General features: G+C 53.1%; 1 protein-coding gene across 5 annotated transcripts in view; it reads right to left on the reverse strand.

Annotated features, from left to right (window-relative positions):
* Positions 1-2,572: 2,572 nt before the first annotated feature.
* The window catches only part of CCDC13 (coiled-coil domain containing 13), a 37,414-nt gene continuing 12,077 nt past the window's right edge, over positions 2,573-27,909 (reverse strand). Inside the window, exons 6-18 of one of the 5 annotated variants that reach the window (XR_012060592.1) lie at positions 26,114-26,230; positions 24,788-24,892; positions 22,495-22,656; positions 21,675-21,851; positions 20,882-21,088; positions 18,664-18,803; positions 18,101-18,184; positions 15,736-15,858; positions 8,215-8,369; positions 5,859-5,973; positions 4,801-5,259; positions 4,262-4,405; positions 2,573-2,775 (exon numbers count right to left, since the gene is read on the reverse strand). Coding sequence is in view for 3 of the 5 variants with exons in the window: in XM_072941070.1 (XP_072797171.1) it covers positions 5,100-5,259; positions 5,859-5,973; positions 8,215-8,369; positions 15,736-15,858; positions 18,101-18,184; positions 18,664-18,803; positions 20,882-21,088; positions 21,675-21,851; positions 22,495-22,656; positions 24,788-24,892; positions 26,114-26,230 (1,545 nt within the window). In the remaining 2 variants the exon portion in view is untranslated. Of the gene's footprint in view, positions 4,406-4,490; positions 5,260-5,858; positions 5,974-8,214; positions 9,089-15,735; positions 15,859-18,100; positions 18,185-18,663; positions 18,804-20,881; positions 21,089-21,674; positions 21,852-22,494; positions 22,657-24,787; positions 24,893-26,113; positions 26,231-27,909 lie in introns of those variants that run through there. The other 4 variants (XR_012060591.1, XM_072941070.1, XM_072941071.1 and 1 more) reach the window with 4 other exon arrangements.

A 27,909-nucleotide genomic window follows, 5' to 3' on the forward strand; every position in this document is an offset into this window, starting at 1 on the left:
GGGACTCCTCTCGGGGAGAGGGGTAGGGGACAGGGCCCTCACTTTGGGAAGGGGCAGCCAAGGCCTCAGGCCAGGTGGCTCCTGTTGGCCTCTCCTGATGCAGAGGGGTATCCTGAAGGCCACCCCACTGTGGCCCCAGAGACCAGCTGGTTGGATGCATGGTTGGACACAGGACCACAGAGCCCCCAGGTGGGCAGTGTGCTAGGGCCCCTCACAGTTTCCTGAAGGCCAGTGCCAGCTAGGGTTGTAGCTATCCTGGGATCCTTCGGGATGAGGATGTCAGAGTCGGTGAGGGCCTGTTCATGCATGTGCATGCGGGGCACTGTCTGGGGTTTGGGAGGGTAGAAGGGGTTGTGTGACTGTAATCAGTCACAGGAGGTCCTGGAGCCGCTGTGGATCCTTTGACCCCAGTTACACCCTCAGCTGAGACTCAGAGAGGAGGGAGTGCTCCCCTCACCCCCTCCCTGCAGGGGCACTTCCAGGGCCTGAGCAAGGTCTGAGAGGGAGAGTCCCCTGCTTTCCCACAATGCCTTTAGGCAACGAGCTTCCTCCCAAGCATGCAGACACGCTGGCCCACAGGAAGAAGCCAGGAGACCCCAGCACAGTCCCCACAGAGTGACAGAGGCCTGTCAGGCTGGTCCCTGACTCTGAGGAGCATGCATGGTGATCACTGTGCTGTAGGGGCTGGGTAGGGGCTGCAGTCACAGATCATGGGTGCTAGAGGAGGCCAGGGTCAGGGAGGGGTACCTGAGCCAGACTGTGGGGATTAGGGAGGGCTTCCTGGAGAAGAGGGGACACTTGAGCAGATTCCTGAGATAGAGTCAATAGTTGACTAGGAGTCAATAGAGACAAGGAATAAGTTAACCACAGTAGCCAGGCATGGTTGTAAGGCTGTACATGGATTAACTCTTTTTAATATAACCACAACCCCTAGGGAAGGTGTCACTGCTACCATTTTCCCAAACTGATAGAAAAGGAAACTGACGCACTAAGAGGTTAAGTAGCTGGATCAGCCCCATAAGCTCCTGGAGCTGATTGCCCTGCAGAGACAAACATACAGCTCACCCACACCAGGGGCCAGCTGAGACCAGCCTGGGCCGGCCATCCAGCTGGTGCCCTTGTGAGGATGTAAGAGAATGGCTCCCGGAAGCAGACGGGTGGTCTGGCTCCACCATAAAGAGCTCAGGTTCAGCCAACTGACTTGACCTGAGCTCCGCCCCGCTGGTCATCCCCTTCTCCAAGCCTCAGATACTCATCTGTAAATGGGCACACTGCCGGCCCTGACCTCACTGGGTTCTTGCGGGGATTCAGCGACTCACTCTGATTTCAGGGCATGGCTCACTGAATTGCTCACAAAGAGAGGCTGTTAGAGGCTGCATGTAAGGCTCAAGGACTGGAGGAGACATGGAATGTGCCAAGGCAGCACCCGTGGAGAGGGGGTGGGTGGGCAGAGATTTCCCTGTGGGGCTTGCGAGGGGAGGAGGTGGGGAGGAGAGGCTGGCTCTGGCTGGATGTGGGGGCCCAGAGCAGTCCCCTCGTGACAGGCCGCCCTGGCCTGAGCTCCTGAGAGCAGGGGAGGGCCCAGGGGCAATGGCGTGTGTATGAGGCTTGAATCAGCTTGAGCCAGACTACAGCCTCAACCAGTTCAGCCATGGTGCCCCAGGGGACCCACAGGGACAGCGGCCAAGCCACACCCATGGCTTAACCAGGTCTCACCTGTCAGTGTTGGAACCTGAGCGCTCAGGCCCGCTGCAGCTGCCTGGGATACGGACAGGGAGAGTCCTCACGTGAGGCCGCCCCACACCAGCCTCTTTGTGTCTTGCTCATCCACCCTCCAGGCACCTGTCTCCCATTCCCACCACCTTGTGGCCCTGGTCCAGGGCCTCAGTGTTCTCATCTGTGAAAGACAAGTCCAGCCCACCTGCTGCCCACCTGCCTGAGGGCTGGGGAGGTCATCCTCAGGGCCCCGGGGACATGTGGTGCTGCTCAGGAGGGACCACAGGCACTAACCAGGACCGAGCAGGTCGCCCCACTCCCTGCCTGGCCCACCTGAGTTAGACCCTTCAGGGCCCCAGTCCTTGGCCCCTTTGACAACCACTCTTTCCCTTAAAGGCTCTCCCTAGGCCTGCCCCTTTCAGTCTACCAACCCACATGGCAAGGAGGTTGGAAGGACAGCCCCCGCCCCACCCAGACCTGGGCAATGAGCCTGGAAGCTGCAGCAGGGAAGGCAGGAGGCTGAGGTGCTGCCTTCTGTCTCTACATCCCCTGACCATCACCCTCTGATTACACAAACTGTATCATGGCCCTCTCTTTCCCACACCTCTTTGACTGGACCAGCAGCTCCCTGAAAGCAGCACCAAGTCAGAGTCACTTCCGGGCCCCTCACAGGCCTGGAGAGGCTGGCATGCAGTTGGCATTCAATGAGTGCCTGATGGACAGCTGGCTGAGTGGACGGTGGCCTGGGAATCTTTCTCCCCAGCTGGCCTTGGGCTTCCAGGAGTTCAGGGACCATGTCTGCCTTGGGGCAGAGGAGCTGCTGGATGGTTATTTGTTGAACTAGTAAAGGCAATAGTGAGGGCTAACATTTATTGAGCACTTACTGTGTGCCGGCTGCTGCTCTAGCACTTGGCACCTTTTGATTCAGTGAGTCCTGAAGCGGGTTTCTGATGGGGGAATGGAGCAGACCTGGTCTAATTAAGCTGGGGTGCCGGTGGCAGGTGCCTGCAGACATGAGAGGGACCCCTGGCACACAGCTCCACAGCAGAGCTCTCCGGGCTGTAAATTGAAACCATTGGTTCAACTGATACCCACAGTTGGCTGAAGCAAGGACTGGATGCCCAGACTGACCTCTGCAAGATGCCCGCTAATCATTTTATCCAAAAACGTGCAAACAAGATTTACTATGCCTGACTGCAGTTTTCTCACCCCATCTCTCTTATATAAACCTTGCTTTTATTTTGGTGGAATGAAATCAATCTATCGATACATGTCCCTTGTACAGAAGTAAACAGTTAGCTAATAACCAGCTAAGTGTCTTTGAGTCATTCTCTGACACCTATAACGGCCCTTGAGGGAAGTCTCTATTATTGCCCTCATTTTACAGATGAGGACATGGAGGCTCACAAGGTTAAGTAACTTGCCCAAGGCCACAAAGATGGTGAGTAGAGAGAGATCTGCGCTGGGCACCCTTACCCATTCAGACCCCAGGACCTAAAGCCCTTTCCTCTCTCAGCCCAGCCCTGAGCCAGGAAGGGCAGCAAAACTACCCTTGAATGGTCAGGGTGTTGGTCACACCACCCTGTGCTTCCCTGAGGTGACCCCTGCCACTCTGATCATCCCTGAGAAGGACAGCCAGTCCTATGCCTGTATCCCCCTCCCCAGGGCTGCACTGAGGGCCAGTGCCTGCAGGAGAAGTGCTGGCCCCTTGGCCTGGCGATCTGTGTTTGGCTCACTTCTTGCTGTCACACAGTCCCCTCCAGGCACAGGCCCTCTCCCTCTCTCTGGCTCTGCCTGGCCATTGCCCTTTACGTGGGGTCAGAAAACCCTCTGTCCCAGGAAACCTTAGGACCCCCACCTCCAGAATTACTGCTTCATCCTGATGGCCTTCACAACACTAGCTGGAGGTCTCTAGACCTCTCACCCCATGCGGGGTGGGGAGGCTCCCTGAGTGGGGGCTGGCGTGGAGTCCCTCCTCAGCCCCATCCCTGAGGAAGGTGGCTTCCCTAGGGGAGTGTTTTCATAGTACGTGCAAGGCACAAGTGACAGGTCTTCCTGAGTGGGAATGTGTGTCTACACCCACCCACACACGTGTGCTCACACGCCTGTGTAGAGGGGCCTGTGAGTGTGGACTCAGCACCGTGTGTACGCATATGCATGTACACAGACGGCTGCATGCTCCTGAGCCTAGCTATTTGTGTGGATCTGCGTCTTTTGTGTGTGCCTGTGTGTGCACTGGGGTTGGGGTAGGTGGCTGTGGGTGACCCTTTTTGGAGCCACCCCTCCCCGTGGCTGGGACTGCAGTCGAGAGGTGGTGACACTGAGGCAGTCACAGCAGGGCCTGGGGGCTCTCCTGCAGCAGCCCTCCCAGCTCATCCCTGTGCCGTGGTGAGGGAGGTATACTATGCCTTTGCCTGGACCCTCTGCCTCAAAATCCTCCTGCCCGAAATTCCGGGCCGACCCCACCTCTGCCCTCTGCCACCAGCACCCACCAACCGCAGCCTCTTGGAAGCAGGAGGTGCCTCTTGGAAGCAGAAGGAGGTACCTCTTGTGGCAGAGCTGCCCAGCACTGGCGTAGGCACGCCCACCCTGGGTAATCCACTGAACTGGAGGACCCGGGCTTTCGGAGTCAAGCAGACCAGGGTTAAATATTAGCTCAGTGTCTTTCTGTGAGCCTCAGTTTCTCCATCTGTAAAACAGGGTGATAACTCCCTAGGTTACTAAAGGCCTAGATGGGGTCAGGTTTACACAGAAGATGCCCACTCACTGGGAGCTGCAGTGATTATGAAAATCATCGTTATTATTATAAGACCCTGGTTCTGCATCTAAGGAAAAGCCCTGAGGGGTGGGCCAAAAGGTGGCTGGGAGTGTGGTGCCCCCAAGGCTGTGGTAGGTGGGGATGGCCACAGATGGAGCCATGGAGGGAGAAGGGGGTGTGAGGATGCTCTGGTAAGGAAGGGAGGGTGGGGCTGGGTGGCCTAGGGGATGCTCCCAGCCCAGAGCCCTCTGGGCTCTCCAGCAAGGGTGGAGTCCTGTGGGCATGCAGGGTCCCCTGCTAGGCCTTCGGACAAGGGCAATGAGCACCTGCCCATGGGACTGCGTCTGTCTGTTCACAGTTGGCTTCTCATCCCGGCGCTCTCGCAGGTGCTGACAGGCTGTGGAGTCTCCTTCCCTGCAGTGGCCAAGCCTGCTCAGGGCTTCTCCTTTGCCCTCCTGCCGTGGAAGTTTGGCTTTGGTTGCTCTTCAGAGCCTCTTCTGGGAGAAGGGGCCCAGCTGGCTGCCCCAGGTTGGCTTCCAGGAACAGATGGAGTCTTCAGACAAAGCCTCGTCCTCTCAAGGCCTGAGGCTGCGCCATCCAGCCAGGCTGACGCTGAGCTGCCATCCTAGTGTTTGTCTGCCTTCTGCTGCCGCAGGGCCTGCAGGAAGATCCCTTTCACTTGGCCCAGGGTCTCATGGTACATACGGAAGTCCTCCTCCTTTCCCCGCAGGGCACTGCCCAGGGCAGCCTTCAGCATCTCATTCTCCTCCACCTGGATGGCCAGCCTGGACCACATGGAGAAAGGGTTCAGTGCGGCCAAGCTGGTGCGTGTGTGTGTGCGCACGTGCGCGCACACACCCACACCCACACCCATACACACATGTGCAAAGGGCCCTGGGAATGGGGCTGCCAGCATGTCTGCTCTTCAGGCTCAGGGTTCTCTGACCCGTCCCCTCCTCCTGTGGACCCTTGGGGGAACACCATGTGGGATTCCTCTCCCGGCCCACAGCTACTGGGCCTGGCATATAGTAGCTTTGCAAAATGTTGGCTGCCTCAGAGATTGAGAACTAATTTGTAGAGGTTCCCCTTCCTGCCTTTTCTACCACTGCATTTGACCTTAAAAGATATAATTCAACAAGAAAAGTGGGTTCAGCAACCCATGTGTGACAAAACATCTCTTGGGACCATGTGGTCTTTAAGGTCATTGCTGGGTCTCTCTGCTTTCTGATGGCCAGTCACCGAATTGCAGGCCTAGAACCCAGGATCCAGCAGGACCAGCCTTCTGGGCAAATAGAAGTCAAAGTAGGGGTGATGTGATCCCCCTGCCCCCGAAGCACCTCCACCCAGACAATGCCACCCTTTCAGGAAGACGGGGTGGGAGCACCTGGTGGTCACCTCCTCCATCTGGGATTCCACGGGCACACTGGAGAACGGGGCGGAGAATGGGTCCTTCCTCTCACTCTCATTCGGGTTGTGCCTGATGTTAGAGGCAGGCAGACCTGCGGGGCAGCAGCAGCCACTTTCTGTGATGAGGCTTCCTTCTCCAGCCCCCACTTGCCCACTTCCTGCTTCTCCACTTGTTGAAACATTTTACCTCCTTCAAGGTGCAGGACAAGGGCTGCCTCCCTCCAGGCCCTGGCTGCCTCCTTTGTAGCAAGGTGGTTATTCTTGTCACTGCCTCCATCTTTGCACTTTACCAGTCTCTGGAAAGCAGCCGGGCCTGAGGCTAAGTCTGAGTCTAGGCTGTCACTGCATCTGATGCCCTCTTATCGCTGGTCCCCAATCTCTGGTCCCCATACATACATACAGGGGATCCAGGGTGGCTGGGGCCAGGGGATGCAATATGCTCAGAAAAAGAAATCAAAGCCCAGCTGGGGGGGAACTTGAGCATGATCACAGTATCAGAAAGTCTCTGTGCTGAACAAGCCCTCAGGGCCGGCGTGGAGCCCGGGAAATCCCCTGGCATCAGCAGACCCGGGTTTCACCCCTGCTGTGCGGCCCCAACCTCTCTGAGCTGGTTTCCTCACCTACAACATGAAGATAGTAGTTCTTGCCTCTAGACCTCTGTGAGGCCACAGTGAATTCACACTTGGCTCTCAAGGCCCTGTGTGATGGGAACACCTCCTCAACACCTCGTGACTCCCCTACCTCACCTCATATTCCTCTCCCCTCCTGTTGCCTTGCTTCGCTCCAGTCTCACTACCTCCAAGCCTCCAGCCAGGCTCCCTCTCCGGTGCCTTGGCACTCGCTCTTTCCTCAGGTGTCTACGCCACATCCCGCCCCCTTCCACCGTCTCTGCTCAGATGTCAACTCATCAGTGAGGCTGCAGCCGGCCCCCCACAGAACACGGCTGCTCTCAGCACCACCTCTCCCTTCCCCTGCTGCCAGCCACGGCGCCCACCTCCATCTGACCCATCATGTCTTTTACTGGTTTGTTTATTGTTATCTTCCCCATTGGCGTAGGACTGGCACGAGGGCCTGAATTCCACAATCAGGCTCCCTGCTTCACAGATGGAGGGGTGTGCTCTGCTCCCAGAGGGCTGGTGCTCTTCCCCATCACGGGCCGCGTGGACACTTTCTCTCAGGCAGTTCCCCGTCTCCCCCTCACTATCCAGGCAGGACCAAGGTGGTTCTTCCTGCTGTGGCTTAGCCCTCCCTACTTGGGAGCCTGGCTGCTTGGCAGGAGGTGAGTCCAGGGCCTGGAGACACCACATTCCTAAGGTACCTATTCCAGAAGCTCAGAAGGGGCAGTAGGGCTAAGCCCCAGGGCCGGCTGGTGGGAGGAGGACACCACTCCTGCTTTGCGCCCCACTTTCGGCAAGTCCTTCTGAAAAGTTCTGATCTTGTCTGGGCTGGGAAAAAAAATCTGAGGGTCCTTGGCTGGGGGAGGGGATGAGGGGAGTACTGGGGTGTCGAGAGGCAGGGAAGTGGGGGCAACACCACTACTCCAGAGCCTGGAGGGGTTGGGATGGGGATGTCAGAGACCGCAGGCCTATCGCCTCCACAATGAAGATTGTTCCTCCACAGAAATGGCTTCCGGCTCTGACCTCCCGCACCCCTACCTGCCTCAGCCCTACAGGTGCTGCCACTGCTGGTCTGGAAACTGTATCTTGAGAACCACTGAGCAGTAGACCTGTCAGTTTAGGACAGATAAACTGCCCTCTGCAGCTGGTGTGATTACGTGACTAGGATCTGGCCAACGGGATGAAAGCAGACGTGACACAAGCCACCTTAGGGTCCTGCCCTTGAAAGGTCAGGAGCAGCTGTCCCCTTCTCTTCTCCTCGTCCTGCTGCTACTGGGGAAGCAGATGCAGCCACCTTAGACCATGAGGGGGAAGCTGTGTATTGAAGACATAAGGTGGAGGGGTGGGGTCCCCAAGCCTGCAGGGAGGCCGCTGTGTCCCTGCTTCCACTCCACTGCCATTCCTCTCCTGGTCAGCCACGGCTGCTCCAGCCTCTCCAGCAGGACCGACTTTGAACACGGTCAGCTCAGCAGGGTTGAGGCTGCGGAGGGGGTGGCAGTAGGGGTGGTGGCTGAGGGCATCCAGCAGAGGCACTGCCACCTTCTGTGAAGGGGATCTGGGCCAGGGCCACATGGGCTGATGGTGCTCTGGCGCTCCCGGTTCTGACTGCGGGGCTGGGGGGGAAGAGGACACACGGCAGCAGGGCAGGCAGGGCTCCAGCCTGGTGGAGGGGCTGAGCGCTGCTGCTGGCTGGCTCTGCTCCCGGTCCAGCCCTACCTGTTTTGCTCCTGGGGGCTGCTCTCTGAGAGGCCGACGTCCTCCCGGGCTCCAGGCACATCTTCTCTAGGTGTTGCTCCAGCACCACGGTGCGGTGCCGCTCCTCCTGCAGCTTCCTCTCCGACGCCAGCAGCTTGCGGTTGCTCTCCTCCACCCTGGTGATGAGAGGGGAGGGGCCGCTGGACTCCCTGGGCCTCCACGTGCTCGGGCTCTCAGAGAAGTGGGCGCATCTTACACTGGTGGTGGTGGGACTCATTCCTCCTTATTTGTGTTGCAGTGACATAGGGACGTGCATTTAAAACCCATGTAGTTCTCTCCAAGGCTTAAAACGAAAAATTCAGCAGCCACACCCCACCCCACCCCTCCTCACTCCCAGCTTCTGGTATCTAGAAGCAACCACTTATACCACTTTTAGCTGTTTCCGCCACTTTTTACTGCCCTATTTCTACAGAGGCTTATGCTGCTATTTTTTAAGGTTTAAATACAATCTTTTGAATTCCCATCATGCAACATGAGAATTTTATTTTAGTATGCTCCCCTTACCAAACAGGAATCACCTGTCCACCTCCCAATTTAGTTATATTGCCATTTTCTGGCTGAATTAACATTAGGTGGCATATTAGTTTTCTGTTGCTGCTATCAACAAATTACCACATACACAGCAGGTTGAAACAACCCAAATTTCTCATCCCACGATCCTACAAGTCGAAAGTTCCCCAGGTCTGCTGGTTTCTCTGCTCCGGGTTTCACAAGCCAAAATCAAGGTGTTGGCTGACCTTGGCTCTTACCTGGAGTTTCTGGGGAATTGGCTTCCAGGCTCACTCAGGTTGTGGGAAGAATCCAGTTCCAATTGAAGGACTGAGATCCCTGCTTCCTGTTGGTTGTTGGCTGGGTGATTTTCATGTTTTAGAGGCTACTCGGCCCCCTCCATCTTCAAAGCCAGCCAGATACCCTTTTCATGCTTTGACTCTCTCTGTTCTTCTGTAGCATCTCTTTGACCCCAGCTGGAGAAATTTCTCTGCTTTTTGAGGGCTCAAGTGATTAGATTGGGCCCACTTGGTAATCCAGGATAATCTTCCTATTTTAGGGTCTATAATGATTATTACATCTGCAAAGTCCCTTTTGCCATATAGCATAAAGTATTCACAGGCATGAGAGCAGGGATTGAAGGGCACGGGGGACGATCTCCTGTCCACCACAGGGGGGTTACATCAGGACAGTTACTCAGACAGGCTGTATACTGATGATTACATCTTCTTTCTTATTTGTTTCCTTTTCTTAGAGTGAGTGATTGCCTTCTGTCTGTTGTTATTTATTATTATTATTATTTTCTATATGCCTGTCATGAATTCATGGGCCTTGAAGACCTGGTGGTTTGGTTATTTCACTGAAGGATTGGATGTAATTTCACTGAGGCTGGGGCTAAAGTCCTTCTTGTGGTTAGGTACGGCATTTCAGACTTTGGTGACACTAAAGGCTCAGCTAGAAGACCAGGACTCCCTGAGATTTAACCCCAGCGAAGTGTTATACACACACATACACACAGGCAAATCGGAGTGGGAGCCTGCAAATGTATGCACGGTGCTGGAGGAAGTGTTCTTCCCACCTTGGTGACGAGCCAAGAAGGAACCGGATGGTAACAATTTTAACAGAATACAACCAGCAACACAAAACTGTATGCCAACACAGTATACAGCTCCTAACACGACCTGTTCAAGCATGTTCCTTGAAGCTTAATTTGCAAAAGACTAAAAACAACCTAAAGGTCCATCAACAGGGGAAGGACCCAGTGAGTGGTGCCCTGTTCGTAGAATGGAATATGGTGGATCATGATGGAGGTGGGCTGCTCAATACAGTGACTGCAGCCTCAGGTCAACATGTAGCTATTCAAATAAAAAGTTGTGAAAATTAAGTACAATTTATAGTTCAGTTTCATGGCCACACTGGCCACATTGCAGGTGCTCAAAAGCCACATGTGGCTAATGGCCACTGGACTGGACAGCACAGATGTAGAACCTCACCATCATTACAGAAAGTTCTGCTGGACAGCAGTCTCTACCAATGAAAAAGAATGAGGTAGAGCTATTTGCACCCACACGGAGAGATCTCCAAGCCATGGGGTTGGTGAGAAAAGCAAGTGCCATGAGAATACATAGACCAGAATGACACTTATGTAAATAAATGGTAGATAAATCTTAGTGGATTAACACAATAAAATGCTCTGTGACCATAAAAAGAATATGAACTGACATGAGAATGCATAAGACATGATCTCATTTAAAAACTTATAACAAATGAAAATTTTAAAAACAAATAAATACTAACCCTAATGTAACTGAGCTGATGAACTCAAAATAGAGGACTCTGCTGCAATTATTCACTAGTTATCTGTGGGAGAGGGGCTTTTATTTTTCTGTAACATTTCAGGAATGTTTGCATTTCATTTACATTTGTATTCCATTTGTCACTGGGGAAGGAATCAGAGAAACTAGCAGCAAACACTATGTAAGATGCTAAAGCACTTTATGAATTCTGACAAAACTGAGGAACAAGCAAACCCTTGATTTCTCTCCTTCTCCCCCAAATCTGATTTCCCCATCGTGGTAAATGTCACCATCACTCACGCAGTTGCTTGGCCAAAAAAACCTGGGAGACACTATCATCTTCTCTCTTTTCCTCGTGGCTTTCAGCTCCCAATTCATCAGGAGGCCCTGCAGCTTTTCCTCTAAACAAGCACAACACTAAAGCCAGCTCCTTCTCTCTCCTCCACCTGTGGCCTTCCCCCGGGGCCACTCCTCTGCCTGCTGCTACCGATTTCTGTTTCTATTCAAAACCTCTAGACCCACTGGTATTCTGACTATTCTCTTTTGGCCAAGTCTTCATTTCCATCCATTTTTTTTTCTCCTTCAGTCTTTAACAGGGCTAATTCAGTTTGCTAGATCTCCCTTGCCAGTCAATGGCTCTGAGTGTGACTCTGACAGCTTTAGGTGCATCAACCTCATGAAATTCCAAATATTTTTAAAGATGTGCCTTTTTATTTCGTAACGGATTTTCATTTTATTTCAAGAGTCTGACCAAACGGACCCAATGGCAGTGTGAAGTGAAGAATATTAAATAGTTAAGTCATTGATGAATTTTTTTAAACTTTTTTAAAAATGGAGGTACTGGGGATTGAACCCAAGACCTCGTGCATGCTAAGCATGTGCTATACACCCTCCATCCCATCACCACCCCCGCATTGGTGAATATTTTGATGTAAAAAATTTTTGTTTTACATGAGGACCATAACTATTGGGATGCTGATAAAAAAATACTCAGATAAGGAGGTCGCCCTACCCAGGAATTAATTTAATACAAATGATACAAGATCTTTATGAAGACGAACACACATAATATTATATATTATATTCATAATGTTAAATATGTAATTTGTAAAAAGCCCTTTACAGATGTAAAGAAAAAAATAAACAACTCTCTAAAAATATAGTATGAATAGGTAGTTAACAGAAAAGAACATTTAAAAGGTTCTAAACATGTGAAAAATATGCTCATCCCCATTTTTGGTTACAGCAAAGCAGATAAAAACAACAGTGAGTATTAGTGTTATTAGTCTGATTCATTTTAAAAGGGCAATTTGCCATTATTTGTGAGCATTTTTAATGTGCATATTCTTTGATTCAGCAGTTTTTTTTAGAAATGTATGGTATCAGTATAATCACACAAAAATGTAAAGATGTGTTTAGTGTGGGTCCACCTTTGAATAATATATGTATGTGCATAATATATATGCATATATATTTTTAGATGTGCAAAGAAAACATTTTGGAAGTTATAATGGTTCTTTTCTGTGGGAACAGGGAACTGGAGGTTGGAAAAATTTTTTTTTTGTAATCAGTATGTATACACTTGTATTAGAAAAACTAATAAAATGTCCAATAGAGTGAAGCAGGGGTTTTAATGCCAATGTGAAGGCAGAAGACACAAACGTGGGCCTGGATAAGGCAGCAAACTGCAAGTGAGTTCTCTGTATAGTTCTGGAAGCCTCAGAAGAGTGCTTTATTTGTGGTGAGAGGACTGAGAGGATATCTATCCATAAGCCAGGGAAGTGGTACGGACGACTGTAGTTGACTAGGGCTTTAAGTGGGGGAGGGAAAGCACTGATCAAGAGGACACTGAAACACAAGGCCAGCACTCACATGGTCAGGAAATCCTAAACCAATAAATCAGCATAAGTACCAACCTAAGACCACTGAAACCCCAAAAGCCAACCTGAGACCACTGAAGCCCCAAAAGCACCACAGAAGCAAAAGCAGAACTATTCTGTAAGAGCACTTTCATAACCTAAGAGCTCCCACAAGGGGAAAACCCACTGAAGATAAGCTCACAAAAACCAACACAGAAATCCAAACCACACAGGGAAATGATTCACCATAAGGGGGAGTCGACAGGCATCACTTACGACCCAAAGTAATGAAGACGACTGAGTAACTTTAAAGGGACTAGGTGAGTTTAAAACTATTACAAAGACAAAGGCAATACATTTTAATAAAAGAATAAATGCTAGAAGAAAGAGAACAGGAGATTTACACAAAAGAATGGCTTGATGTGAAAAATTCAGTTATTAAGATGGGTTTCACGGCAGGTGAAGTGCAGTGGAAGAAATTTAATGAGTTGGAAGGTAGATGTGAAGAAACTACCCAGTCATCAGCCCCAAATATTAAGGTATGAGAGTTGTGGAGGAAAGAATAAGAAAGTCTAACACATGTTGAGTGAAATTTGAGGTGAAAAAGAACAGGAACAGTGGGGGAAAAGCAGTATATAGACTGGAGTCCTTGGACTGAAAAAGCACACTAATTCCTAAACAGGAAAAATAAAATGAAATGAAATACTCAGACACATTAGAGTGAAGCTGCAAAATAATAAAGACAAAGAGAATATCTGAAAAAGCATCCAGAGAGAAAGGACATGTCTTTAACGGAACAACAATCAAACTGATAGCAGATTTCGTCTTAACAACAGTTTGAGCTCAAAGACGATGGACTGTCACAGCCTCCTGGTGCTGAGAGGAAATACTCATCGATCTAGATGTCTGTGCCCAAGTACATTCTCACTCCAGAGAAAGGCATAATGAAGACATTCAGAAACAAACAAAGACTGAGAGTTTACCATTCACGTGGCCTCCTTGAACTAACAGGTGCGCTTCAGTAAGAAGGAAACTGAACCCAGAATGATTTGAGAAGCAAGAAGCAACAGTGGGGGAAGATATTTTTAAACATGTTGGCAAAAGTAAATGAATATTGACTATTTTTTTAAAAGATGAATTTAAAGGGTTAATTTCAGGGGGTTTAAAAAATGAACATGGAGAGAAATATTAGAAAACAGTACTGTGAAAGATACAAGCAGGGAAGTTGGAGTTAAAACATTCTAAATTTATTCTGTTGCTCAAAGTGATAATAAAGAAACCCACTGACTTCAGACTTGCTGAGTTTCAATGTTCAAAGTTAAGGGTAACCACTAAAAAACAGAGATAGAATGTATAACTTTCAAATGCATATAGAAGAGAGGGAAATAAAACTTTATCCATCCAATATAAGGAAGAAGAATGCAGGAAAAAAGAGCAAAGGAAGATCACGGCACATGGAAAATACTGAGTTGACAAAATATATCTAAATATTATAAAGATGAAGATGGATTAAACTTTACTGTTCAAACACAGATTCTCAGATTAAATCTTTATAAAAACAAAGCCAACTTTATGCTTAAAGAAAGGCTAGGGGAGGGCATAGCTCAGTGGTAGAGTATGTACTTAGCGTGCACGAGGTCCTGGGTTCAATCCTCAATACCTCCATTAAACAAACAAACAGACAGACAAACAAACAAAGCTGATTACCTCCCCCAACCAAAAATAAAGGTATATATAGCGACTTTCATCTTGGCAGAACAACCACCAGATTATCACCTCCTTCTGTAAACAACTAGAAAAATGGATAAAATGTAAGAAATATGTTGTTTTCAGCCACTGGACATTGGACGCAGGACTTTACCATTGCTTTCAGCCTGAGGCCCCTGGCATGCCGTGAAACAGAATTAGGCAACCTCCAGACTCGTGAGAAAGAACAAACCATCGTGTTTGAGGCCACTAGGTCTGGGATGGTCTGTTTTACTGCAGTAGATAACTGAGCCGCCTTGGTTCACAACCCCCCCTAAACTCAGCTGCAACTCAAAAGGAAATGGGAGAGAAAGACATAATTGAGTATGTTTTTTTCATTTGGTAGACTAGAGCCTTGTATTAGCCACTGTATTTCAATTACAGAAATATAATTAATGTTACTTTTTTTTTATATACCTGAGCATCTGAAATTCATATTCTGTGTTCTTACTACTGAAAAGAAAACAGTTCAGCTGATCACATTTCACTGCAAAGGGAGTTGCCACCTGCTGACCACTTCCCAGCACCCCAGCCCCCTCTTTGGGGACTACATTCCATCTTTCCCTTGGGCAGGCTGCCCCTCCTCCATTCTATGAGCACCTAGAAGTTCTTCCAGTCAGAGTGCCTGGCCTCTGCCCAGGGGTGGATGTGCGCGTGACCCAGGCCAGCTAGATCATCTCTCCCAGAACCTGTTAGCATAAGAACTGAAAGCCACTGGGCCTGTGTCATTCCCGTGGCCCAGGAGAGGCCACCCAAGGGTTTCTGATAGCAAGATTCCTGGGTCTTCCTGGGCTCTTCTCCTACCCTGCACCCCAGTGCCCAGCACCTTCCAAAAATCTCCTTTCCCTTAACTAAGCCAGAATTGGCTTCTGTTGTCTGCTGTCAACGAGCCCTGACTGACATGTGACACGGCCTGTCCGGGCACTCAGTGGTGTTCTTTATAGTTTTCAGTGAGGAGGTCACATGGTTAGGCCATGTGTTGGCCTAGGCACCTACAGTTCTTGCCAAGAGGGTCACTTGAGTGAGGAACACTGATTTATCTGAATAGAAATCTGTCAACACCCCCTTGGAGGAAACCAAACCTCCTGGTCCAGTGCCTCGGGCCGCATTCTTCCCTCCCCTCCCCTCAGGGGAAGTCCCAGCTGCCCACCTCTCCACAGCTCTCTTCCCTCTGTAGCTCCACACCTCAGTCTAGCTTGGGACTTCTCTCCACCAAAGCCTCTGGCGACACCCAGTACAGAGCCACGGGCATCATAGGTTTCCATCACTTGTGGGTTGGTTTGACTGATTAACCTACTCCAGAGCGTCTCTCTCCTGAGATGCCCACCTCATGGCCACATGCATGCAACACTCCTGCTGAGGACGCGTAGGACAGAGCAAACCACAACTGTGATGACGAGGCCCCGAGGCTGTGAGCCCTTGGGGGACACATGAGATGGTTGGGAAGACCTGGGACCAACACTGGGAGCTCAACTCACCAGTGAGGTGGGCCCCGTCATGGACATGGCCTGGCCCCTGTCCAAGAGGGAGGCCCTTGTGTCAGGCTGCCCGCTCCCAGCCCACAAGAGTGCATCCCTGGTGCCAGGGGTTACCGTTTCTGCAGGACGGTGACAAACTCGGTGAGCCGGTCACGCTCCACCTCAGCGGCCTGCCAGAGGGCCTTGAACTCTGTCACCTGTGTCTTCCAGCCTTTCTGTTCTGGAGAGTCCGAGAACCTGGGGACCAGGGTTGGGGGGCAGAGGTTATTTAAGGGTTGCCCAAAGAGATACTTGTCTCTGTGATGGTGGGAGGGACTGGAAGGACATTCAGGGTCCTCAGAGAGAGCCAGAGAGAAGGAAGCCAACCCAGTCCCTCCCGGCCCCCCTCCTCTGGTCTCTTCCTCAGTCCACCACTCCTGGCCCTGCGGAAGTCTCTAGACCTCACTTAGCAGGCGCCAGAGCCAGACTCCACCAGGGCTGGAGTTGCATCAGCACCTCTGTCCATCCAGCCCCTGGAGGAGCCTGGAATTAGTCTGGAAGTTGGTTCTTGGGGACCTGGGGTGTCCTGGGAACTGGGGGCTTGGTCTCCCTTCTCAGTGCCAGGTGGGCCCAGCTTCTGTCTCCCTGCCAGCCTGCCCCAGCCCTCCTGTATCTCCTGGCATGGCCCCAAGCCCAGTCCACTTTCCTGGAGTCTGGACACTTGCTTTTGATTTGGTCAGTTCTCTCCAGCCCTGATCCAGCCCATCACCACTTCCCTCCTTACCACTGGGCCTGCCTACCAGCCCCTTACCTGCTGCCTGGGGTTAGGACAGAAGGTGAGCTCGGCCCCCCACCCTGACCCCCCCAGAGCCCACGTGTGAGTGCTAGGCTGCTCTCTGCTTTGCCCTCATCCTTCCCAGGGAGGCCTTGGTGACAATGGTTTGCTCTTCCAGCGGGATACAAGGAGGGCTGGGCTTGGGCCTGGAACCCAGAGGCTGACTGGCTCCGTGGTCCTGGCCCAGTCTCTTCCCCTCTCTGGGCCCCAGTCATCCCTCTGAACAGGAGTTGGTTGAGATGGGCTCTGAGGACTATAGGCTCCTCCTTGTTCTGGCCCCTAAATATACACTAAGGCCTTGCTGCTCACAGTGTAGTCTCTGAATTAGCGACTGTGGCATTATCCAGAAGCTTGTTGGAAATGCAGGACCCCAGTCTCTAGCCCAGAGCCTCAGAGTCACACCCACATCTAATCTGGTGGACCCTCAGCAGATTCGTGTGCACAGCTCAGTTTGGAAAACCCTGCTCCAGGCACCTCCATAATCTCACATGTTAGGGGAGGAGCTGATCCCCTTCCCCGCCCACCTCCCAGGTACCCCATCAGAGCCACCATGCCCATCCTGATAGACCCACTCTCTGGGGTCACTCCTGCCCCATGAACATCTGTCCTGTCACTGATGGGAGGGGACTGTAAGCTCTAGGAGGGCAGGGCCTGCATATGGTTGGCTTCAGTAAATATTTGTGTTGAGAAAAAACAAGCTTAAGAACCAGTCTGGGCAGCCCAGTGCACACTGGCTTCTGCATCCCTGTGGAGTGCAAAGGTCACCGCCACATAGCCTGGAAGGGACCCTGGGGGCATCCTATCCATCCTCTTGCTCCTACTACTGTGACAGCAACCTCAGAGTGGCAGAGCCTATCATTCTCCCTGTGGTGTGAGGAGAGCGTGGCATGGGGCCTTGAGGCTCAGGGTGGGCCCCTCTCCCCTAACTGCCCTTGTGACCCCAGGCTGATGGGTGGGGTGGCTGCAGGGGTGGCCTTGGCCCCTGGCCCCAGGGCTGCCCCATGTCAGGCTAGAAGTCTCCCTGGCACTTCTTGGGAACAGCAGCCCAGGGAGGACTGATTTGCCCAGAGCCACATAGCAAGTCAAACATGGGACAAGGGCCACTCAGAGGCCTTGACGGAACCTGAGCTGACCTGCCTGAGGGGTGGGGGCAGCAGGAGCTCCAGTGGACAGTGGGTAGGGCTTGGGACAGGGCAGGACAAAGCCACCCTTTGTCTGTGAGCTGGCAGGAAGAACAAAGGGTCCATTTAAGCCGAAAGGCTTGATTCTATCAACAAAGATGGGGCCAGAGGGCTGAGGGGATATCAGTGGGAACTCATATGACGTGAAAGTCTCCCCCTAGAGACTGACTCTTGATGGGCAAGAGGAGGCAAGGGAAAGTGCTAGGCTCCAGGTGCTGGAAGATTCCTCGTGTTAACTCTGTGGCAGCAGGAAGGAACACTAGACTGTGAATCAGAGACCGAGACTCTAATTCTGAAGCCACTTACTTTATCACCTTGGATAAGGCACTGGACCTCACTGACCCTCCACATCCTCACATAGTCTTGGAAGAGATCCTGGACTTGGCCGGGCATCAGTTTCCCCTCCTTGTAATGGGATGGCAATACTGGCTGGGCAATCAGGGATGGGAAGGCCTGTGAGGGTCCGGGGGTCCCAGGGTCCTACCTGGGTGAGGCCCCGTGAGGGCTGGGCACGGAAGGCCACGTGAGGGCAGATTCCACCAGCGTGTGGCCCAGGCTGGTCACGGAGCTGTGTCAAGGCAAAAGGGGTTCATCACCATGGGCGGGCAGGCTGGGCCTCACTGTGAGGGGTGCAGGGACCAGCAGGGAACTGGGGAGCCCGAGGCGGGGGGCCTTGTGGATTTGCTGCCCTTCTTTTCAGAACTCTTGCTTGCTCAGAATGAGACAGAACCAAGGGCCAGCAGAGCCTCAAACAATCCCACACAAGTCTGTTTGAGAATCCTAGAAGCAGGCGAGATTCGAGGCCAGCTGGGAGAGGATTTTATAGGGAGCTGCAACCAAACCCTCTTGAAGTATTGATACCTGGATCTAACTGGCTCCTTCATGCAGATACAGGGCTGACAGGGAGGGGCAGGGGACACGTACTGGAAGGACAATAGCACAGTCATGGTAAAACTGCACCCTTCCCATCCAGGGCAGCAAGAAACCACCTCTCCCCTGAATAATTAATATCACTTTTCAACCCCTCCATCCCATTTTTTTTCTTACCGAGAAGATCCAATCCTGCCAGTGTGATCGCCTGCTGTGGCCGGGGTCTTGGTCAGGCTCGGGTCCTCGGGCAACTTGGTGTAGGCGGAGTTGACCTCAGGCCCACCAGACCCCTCACCTACTCCTTTATTCCCAAGATACTGTAGGGAACAGATGTGGGTTCCATTCTCAGGGCTTTGGCTCAGAGGCCTGGAGAAGGCAGGAAGGGGCCTTGGCTTGATTTCGGGGCTTTCAGTGGATGTGAAAGAGGCTTCTTTTCAGGAGTGCCAAGCGAGGCCTTTTTGGTGAGGGCACTCCTTGCATGATAATGATAGCTGATAATGCCTCTCTTCAGAAGGGGAGCTGCATGGTCAGAGGAGGGGGGCTTGGCCAGGAAGCTGTTCCACTTTGGGGTGCCAAGGGGAAGTACAGGGACAGGCCTCTGTGAGTAGCCCCACCCACATGGGGATGAATGCCAGGTGTGACTTGAAGCCACCAGCCTTTGTCAGCTGGAGACACTCCGACCTTCCAGACACCTGGAGCCAAGAACAAGGGCCGGCAGCCTGGTGGGGAGGCCAGGCTTCCACTCTTAAGGATGGCTGGTGGGGCCGACTGGAGGAGGAGCACTGGAGGACCCCCAGCAGGAGGTCAGGCCACCATCAAGGGGTGGATAGTTGGTGTGAGCCCCAAACTACCTGGCATGTCTCCCAGGCCCCGCCCATTATGAGAAAACTTGCAGTGTGCGCCAGCTTGTCTGGTAGGCAGTGCTTGGCCCTCAAGCGGCCAGTGACCTCAGAGGTAAGGATCTGTCCCCTTTTGTGTGCCTGGAGCCAGGACAGCAGTGATGTGAGGATGCTGGAATGTTCCTGAGTGCCCCTTCAGACTTCACTCCCTGGTGAACCCGGGATGGGAAGCAGGGGGTGGCCTGCAGGTGATGCCCGCACACTACCACACGCACTCAGTCCCCAGGCCATCCTCCTGCCCCAGCCATTCTCCTGCCCCAGCTCTCCTGCAGCCCCAGGGCTTCTGCATTCTCTCCCACAACCTGTCCTGGCCTCTGGGGATGGACAGCTACAGGTCAAATCACCAACACTGGCCAACACCAGCCTGAGGCTGGGCTGAGGAGCACCTGGGCCCACATCTCTGACTGGACCAAGGAGCTCTGGAAACAAAGGGCAGGGCTGCTCTGTGACACATCTTGACTGTACAGTCAGCCTAGCTGTGAGGCTCCTCTGTCACTGAGAAACCTGTGTGAAGGTTGAAGAATCCTTCTCCCCAGAGCCTACCAGCTCCCCTCCCCACAGGCACCACCACTGCCACAGGGAGGGGCCACAGCGAGCCCCCGGTGCCCTAGCAGCCCAGGCTGTGCCCTCCGGGCCTCTGCCAAGACAAAATATCCTCAGAGCTCACTTGTTAGACAAGCATTTACTGAGCAACTACTGTGTGCTCGGTCCTGGGCCAAGCAATGAGGCACCATTGAGTTTGGGGAAGAACACAGGAGAAAGATTACACTATGTGATAAAAGTTTGTTTTGAGGATGCAGAGGGAGTTGGGAGAATGCCCAGGAGGGGCAGTAACACTGAATGGGAGCCCTGGAGCTTCCTGGAGGAGCTCATGAATGGTAAGACCTAAAGGCTGATGGACAGCTGGCCAGGCAGAGGCAGAGGGGGAGGAGAGGGAAGGCGTGTTTCCGGCATGTGCACAGGCCCGGAGTGGGGAGAAAGCACAGCCGTGGAAGAGCTAAATGGCCAGAGTGGTGGAGAGGGAGGAGTGAAGAGAAGATGCAGGAGGGGCGGCAGCAGGAGCTGGTCACATGGTGCCCTGCAAACTGGATGAAGAAGCACAGTTTCTCTTCTACTATCTCGCTGCCTGGAATGTAGATGTAAAGGCTGGCACTATGGCCACCATCTTGGGTCATGAGGATGAAAGCCCCTAGTCGGGGAGGGAAAGGGTGAGTTGGAAGGAGCCTTAAGGACTGGGTAAGGCTGAGGGTGACAGGGAGCCATGGACAGGTTTTATGTAGAACAAGAAGACAGTCAGGTCTGTACCTTAGAAAGGAAATGGAATGGCCAGGAGAGCCAGAAGGAAGCAGGGAGCTAAAGTGGGGCCAGGTAGGATGTGGTGCAGCCCGAGTGGAGGCAGGTGGAGAGAAGTGGAAGTGGCTGGGATTTCTTTAGATACTGGGTGGACTTGCCGGGACTTTGGAAGTGATGCTGGGCTGAGCCGGCACCCTACTCACCTGCACACTGAGTTGCCCAATCTCCAGCTCCAGCTGCTGCACCTTGGCCTCCCGCTCAGCCACCATGGCCTGCAGCTGGGCCACCAGGCTGCTGCTCCGCTGAGCCTCGTTGTTGAGCTGCTGGTCCAGGTGGTGCTGGGACACGCGTGTCTTCTCCTCCTGCAGGCTCAGGCTGCCCAGAATCTCCTGTAGCTGTTTCAGCTGGTCCTGCAGGGCCAAGTGGGAGGGTGGGTGTGTGTCGGCCATGGCTCTGGGTAAAGAGGGACAAGAGAAGACTGCCTCCCCTCACCCCCAGCAACCCACCCTTTCCCTGCTCCTGCAGGAACCTAACAGTGGGATGCCAGTGTTGCCTTGGAAGCAGGAGGAACACCTTGCCTGTCCTTAGGGGTATTCAACCAGGTTTTCCTGTCCTCAACATATGTCCCTAGGGATTATCTTGGTGACTAAACATTATAAACTGCTCCCTGAGTGCCCAGAAGGGGGCACTATCACACAGACAAGGATATGTGCCGCCCCCCCCCCCCCCCGGTTGTCCCTTCCATTCCTCGATGAGAAGTAACCCAGGGTGTAACCCCATCTGCTACCCCGTCGTCCTCTTCTTTCTCCTTTGGGGTCCACAGGCCCAGTGGCTCATGCTGGCATCGGCCTCTCCTGGCCCTCAGGCAGCCTCTGAGCTGCTCCTGTCCCTGGGGCGGGGCTTGGGGTCGGGACCAGAGGTGGCAAAGGGCTCCTGGGCCCACAGTGGCCGGGTGGGTGACAAGACTCTTGGGGCGGGGTCTTGGGGGGCACGCACCACGAGGGCGTCGATGAGCTCGTCGTCGTGCCGGCCCTTCTCCACGAGGGTCCCCATCTGACTCCTGAGGGTCTTCACTTCGCTCGACAGCACCCTGTTCCGGGACCGCATGCCTTCAAACTTCTTTTTCAGCTCTTCGAGCTCTCTCTGGAGGACGTCGCGCTCCGCTGCAAGTTTCTGTAATGCGAGAGCGCGGTTATGGGCAGCGGGGCTGAGCAGACCTGGGCCACGGCTGGGCCCTCGCTCCCGCTTGCTGGGGAGGCCAGGGCTGGGCCTGGGACTCGTCGAGGCCACCGAGCAAGTCAGGAGAGCCGAGCCCTGACTCCCAGCCCTGGCCTCCCAGGGAGGTCAAGTGGCCCGAGCACACGATGGATGTCACTGATGGGTGGCAGCCCTCCTCCCCTCAGCCCGAGAACACAGGGCCAGAGTCAGACACGAGAGGAAACCTACTAGCCCACGCTGGGTGTGTCCCCAACCCCAGCCTGAGTGGGGAAAAGAAGAAAGCCACACTTCAGCACACAGGGCCAAGTCTGGGGTTCAAACTGAAGAACCTCACCCCACCAAGAGCTGGCTTCAAGTCCAGCATCTCCAGAACAGCCCGAGTAGGGCCCCCTGATGTCCATGAAATGGGCTCCAGGTGAGGAACCAGTCAGGCAGCTCAAGGTGGACAAGGTGGATGGGCAGGATGTGAGGAACATGCACAGAGGTTACCCACACCCCAGGTGTCTCCTGATGAGGGGCACCCCTGTGTCCCCCGGGGATGGTCGTGGGCTCCCAGCCCCACTTGGCCCTGGCCTTCCTCCTCCCGGGCCCGCGTTACCTCCCAGCCTTCCTGTTTTTCCCTCTCCAGGTTGCGGATCCGCAGCAGGTTTTTCTCCTGTGCCGACAGCTTCCTCAGGTCGGGATAGACAGACAGCTCGTCACCGGCTGTTTCTGCAGACCGGCTCTGGCTCTGTCCCAGCTGTTTCTCAAGCTCTCGAACCTGGGGGCAGGAAAACTCACTGTTCCACAACAGGTCTGCAGTCAGACCCGACCCCTCAGAGGGGCTGCCCTGAGGTGTGGGGAAGACCCCGCCAGACATGGTTCCAGATGAACGTGGAAGCCCCTATGAGAGGGACTGGGGTGGGGAGGGGTCTGTTGTGGCCTCATGAGTGAAACAAGGGAAGACACTAAAGAGGTTTACCTTGGAAAAGAAAAACTTCAAAGTAAATAAGAAAAATCACCCCATCTCTGAGGGGCGTTTGAGGCCGAGAAGCAGATGTGTAGCCCCAGGAACTGGGGAGGGAAAGGACAGCAGATGTCAGGACCAGGAAGAGCTCGCCAGCAGACGGGCCGCCCAGACCTGGGTGGGCTCCTCAGGAGGCCAAGGGTTCCTTGTCATGGGCAGGAGACACTGTGGAGGGAGGGCAGGGTGTGGAAGCTGAGAGACCAGCTCCAAGCCTCACTGGCTGTGTGTGCACAGATTACCTACTTCTCTGAACCTCATCTGTGAAAGGGCCTACAAGTACACCCTGCATAATGTTGTTATGAGAATTCAGCATCCTGAACTACTCTGAGCCTGGGAGCCCCCAAGATGCTCCTCGGAATGACAAATCTTGGGGACCACCTCAGACCAATAAGTCAGAGCTCCAGGGGAAGTCCCTGGGGATCTGCATTTTAAACAAGTACTACAGGTGACTTCTAGGATTAGGCAACTCTAAGAAACCCCAAAATGGCCTGGGTGAAGCCCTCAGCACAGGGCAGGTAGATGTCATCCCACAGGGTGATGGCTTTATCACACTAGGGTTAAAATGGATAACCCCTACCATTCCTTTAACCCTGATTTCCATGTTGACACAACATAACTGATGGAACAAAGTTGGATAAACCTGAGCCAGGGGCAAAATTCACTCAGATCCCTGGTAAAAGGGCCCCACTGTGGCTTTGAAAACACATATTGGTGCCCTCTTGTGGCAACGTGTGGTAATTCCATTTAAGCTGTAAAGAATCCAGTAGATGACGTTTAATCATTTGTTTATACAGCCTAACAACACTAACGATAACGTGCTGAGTGCTCATTAGTCCAGGCACTGTGCTAGGTGCCTCCCAAATGTTATTTCATTTAACCCACAGCAACCCTACCAGGAAGATATTGTTGTCTCCATTTTGCAGGAGAGGAGACTGAGGCACAGAGAGATGAAGTGATTTGCCCAAGGACACTGAACTTATAGACAAGGAACTGAGGCCAGACTCAAACGCAGGTCTCTGGAACCCCAAGGCCACACACTGGTCATTAATTACAGTTTTTCTGAGAACTTTTCCCCTGTTACGCTGGCTTCAAGGATCCCACAGGAGACCCTGGGGATCAAGTCCACCGGGGAACCTGGGGATGAGGATGATGTACTTGGCAAAGAGTGGAAGCAACACATCTACTCATGTGTCTCTGGGTTTCCTGGTCCACCTAACCTTTGGACAGTGCTTCTTCCCTGCTGGGCACTGCGCTGAGCCTCTTACACATCTGGACTCATGCAGTCCTCCCCACAACCCTGCGGGGTAGGCACTCTCATTATCCACAGTACACAGAGGAGGAAGCTGAGGCACAGAGAGGTGAAGTAAATTGCCAGAGGCCACACAGCTGGTGGGTGGAGAGCTGGGATTTGAACTGAAGCAGTCTGGCTCGGGAGACCCTGCTCCTAGCCTCCAGAGATGCTCCCAAATATTTAGAACATAAAGAGGAAGACAAGGCTAGGTTTTTGCTGGAAGGGTAATTAAAACTTTCAAAAGCCTACAAGCATCTGGAGAAAACTCGAAAAAGCCTACAAGTACCACAGTCACGCAAATTTATATGAACTAGGTGGGGGGGGGGGAATCTTCCTGGAATAAAATAAATCAAAGGCTCTGGCATTTGTTGAGCATCAGTGCCTGGCACGGGATGTTATATAAATGCTTGTTCATTAAATAACAAATGAAAATCAGGCTGGCTGGGGAGAATGTAAAACAACAGCCCCACCATTGCGGGAAGCAGAACCTCAAAGGCCTTTTTTGGGTTCTGTGTCTCTATAGTGGGTCAGCGTGGGTCTTTCTGGGGCATTTCAAGCTCTGTGTTCAGGGCCAGGGGAAGTCTGATGACTCACCTTGCTCTGCAAGACGAGAATTTGTTGAGCCCGACCCCTCCAGGTCCCAGGAGAGGACAGGAGCTGCTGGATGTTCACATCTTCCCCAACCTCGCTGGTCAAAACCTGAAAAAGATGGGGCCTTCAGTGTGGCCGGGAGAGAGGGCCCCAGCAGAGCCCTAAAGCTGTTGCACGTTCAGAAGCATTGCGGGGTGCATGGGGCTCCCGGAAGGCCTGGCCTCCACATACACAACCTTCTCCCTGCCTCAAAAGCCAGGTGACCACGCTCCAAGAGCCGCTCTCCCAGGGAAAGCAGTAAACCCATCATCCCTGGCACCTCCTGGCGTTGCTTAGAGCAGACAAGGAACTGCTGACAATGCCCAGATGGGGCCCCGTGCTCTTGCCGTGTTCTGGGATGAGTGACCCACAGAGCTGACTAAAACCTGCTTCCTTCGTTTGTTCACCTGTTGCCCAGAACTGAGATCATTCTGGATGGCTACAGGAAGGGTATCACCACAGGGCCTCGCCCTCTGGGCAGCCACTGACAGGGAGCCACATCTGAGTGCAGCAAGGAGGGGGCTACCGAATATTGCCTGGGGATGTTTTGGTTCCAGAGGGCCGGGCTTTGTGGCCATTGAAAGGAGGTGTTTGGGCCCCTCCGGGAGGCTTTGAGGTGGAAAATGCATGCCCCAGCTTGTGCCCTGGGCCCCTCCACAGCCTGTCACGGAAACCCGATCCAGCGGACCAAGTCTCTGGTGCTTGTTTCCACAATAGAACTCTGTTTTGGAAAACTTGGCCAGTCTGAGTGGTTCCAGCAGGGAAGACAAATGCCAGAGAATTCACTATGTAAATAAAAATAAATAATGAACCAGCTGGGCCTGTGTCCCAAGTCTGAGTGTTTTCCTTTGAAAGGGGCCTTTAATACACCAACAACCTTTCCTTTTCTAATACTACAGACAGCTGAGGGCAGGAGGCGGGCCTTAAGGGGCTTCCAAGTCCAAGGTGGCTTATTAAGGAGACACCCAGGATCTCCTGGGGTGACACAGCACAGGGATGGTTTAAGGGACCCTCCCAGGGTGGACAGCACTGTCCTCCATGGTCCAGGGTTGGGTGGGCACCACAAGGGTCTGTAGACAGGTCCCCGCAGGCAGCCAGCAACCCAACTCCCCAAATGGGTCTGTTTCAAGGGCTGTTGGAGGGAAGTTACTGGGTCTGGAGCCTGACCCAGAGCAAGCAGCGTGATGCTCACAGGGCCAAGCTCCTGCATGGAAGCCATTGTCCCAGCTGTGCCCTTCCCAGCCCCAGCCTCAGCCCCATGAGAGGACCTGAACCCTGGCTCGGAAATACCTTCTGGGCCATCCGGAGCTCCTGCTTCACAGCCTGGATCTGGTTGCGAAGGTCACTCATCTTCAGGTTTGTGGCCGCCAGCCTGTCCTGCAAGACCTTTAACTCTGGGCTCTCCGGCTGGTTGGGAAAGACAGGAGGGAGAGTGGTCACTTGTCGCCCAGATAGTGATGATAACCATAGCCCGTTTCTCCAGGTGTGTGCAGGAACGACCCTAAGTGCTCAACAAGGAGCAAGTCATTTCAGGCTCACAACCCCTGGGAGGCAGCTTCTGTCACACTAGCCCATTACAGATGCAGAGCCGAGGCTGGTGGAGGGTAAGCCCCCTGGCCCAGGGGACCTGGTGGGAAAGGGGGAGCATGGAAGTGGCTCCTGGCAGCCCAACTCTGGGGGCTGAGCCCAGGGCGCCGAGTGTCGCACACACCCGTGGACGTGCATGGTGGCCACAGACAGGGAGCATCTGGAGGAGGCTGTGGCTCCACACCCCCTAGACACTTCCGGGGTGCGGACTCCCTGCTGTGCTCAGAGACTGGCATCATGGCGAATCTGTCCTCACTCGGAATACAGACAGAACTAGCTCATTTACAGAAGGGATCCCCAGCCTGGCAGGAGGGCCATGACCACCCTAACTTAGGGCCTCCCTCTCCTAGAATCGTCAGACTGGTCCTTGGGCTCCCTTCTTTGACAACAAGCCCACTGAAGAGAAGTAAAGACCCGGTTTAGTCCCCAGATGTTCCATTTCTGCGGCTTGAAGAACTGCAGCAGCCATGAAAACTGCCCGCTGGGACTCTTAGCAATGTCTTCTTCTTTTTTTTTTTTTTAAATAATGTTTCATTTAAACTCTGCAGATAAAATTTTTCTCAAATGTGCTGCTCATTTCTGTCTTCAGTAGAAGTTCCCGAGGCTTGCATTACAGAGACTGCAAGGTCAGCCCATTCCAACCCCCTCCGTAAGTCATGAAACTAAGGTCCAGAGGGCGGAAATAACATGCCTTAGTGCATACAGCTGGTTGGAGGTGACCAAAGTGGGGTCAGAAGCCTGGTCCTGCACTCACGCTGGCTGATTCTCCCAGATGCAGCTGTTGCTGGTGCCCGGGCATCGTAGCAACAGGAACATTGGCTGGTGGGCTTAGTGTCCCATCAGGCAATGACACTGAGGCTACCTGCTCCCGTCCCAACAGATCAGGTGGACTGGACTTCTGGGAAACTGCCGGGTATCGCAGTGGCTTTCCGATCTTTCCTGAGTAGGCATGAACAAAATGTCCTGCCAATGCCAGTGTGCAAGATAGGTCCCAGTAGACTGGGTCTGGGGAATTCCACGGACCCAGAGGCTCTGGGCAGCCCTGCTGAAAACCACTGGTCAAGGAAACCAGATCTGCAACACATGGTCCAGAAAGCCAGGCCTCGTCTGGTTTTCTCATCTAGGAAATGGTTGTCAAAATACTTTCCTGTCCTGCTTCCTCACAGCACCACCGCGAGGCTAAATAGAGTAACCAACGTGAGCAGAATTAGTAAATTGAGAACTTATTTAAAACACATTTGCATCTTTTTTTTTTTTAAATCTAATTTTTGGTATATCCTTCCCCCATGTGGCTGCCTGCCATCCCTTCTCAGAGCTGTTGGGGCCTGTCTTCCCTCCAGCTAAGGAGCTGCTTTCAGTCTGCCCTGGGTGGGAAGCAGCACCCTCGCTGTCTTGGGTGCCTTGAGCCCTGTGGCCCTGGTGGGTGGTGGTGTGGAGCCGTGACAGCACGTGCGCTGCCCACGTGCCTGCTGTGACCCTGCTCAGAGCAGAGAGAGAGC

Source organism: Vicugna pacos, chromosome 17 (assembly GCF_048564905.1).
Source record: "Vicugna pacos chromosome 17, VicPac4, whole genome shotgun sequence".
Classification (NCBI taxonomy): Eukaryota; Metazoa; Chordata; class Mammalia; order Artiodactyla; family Camelidae; genus Vicugna; species Vicugna pacos.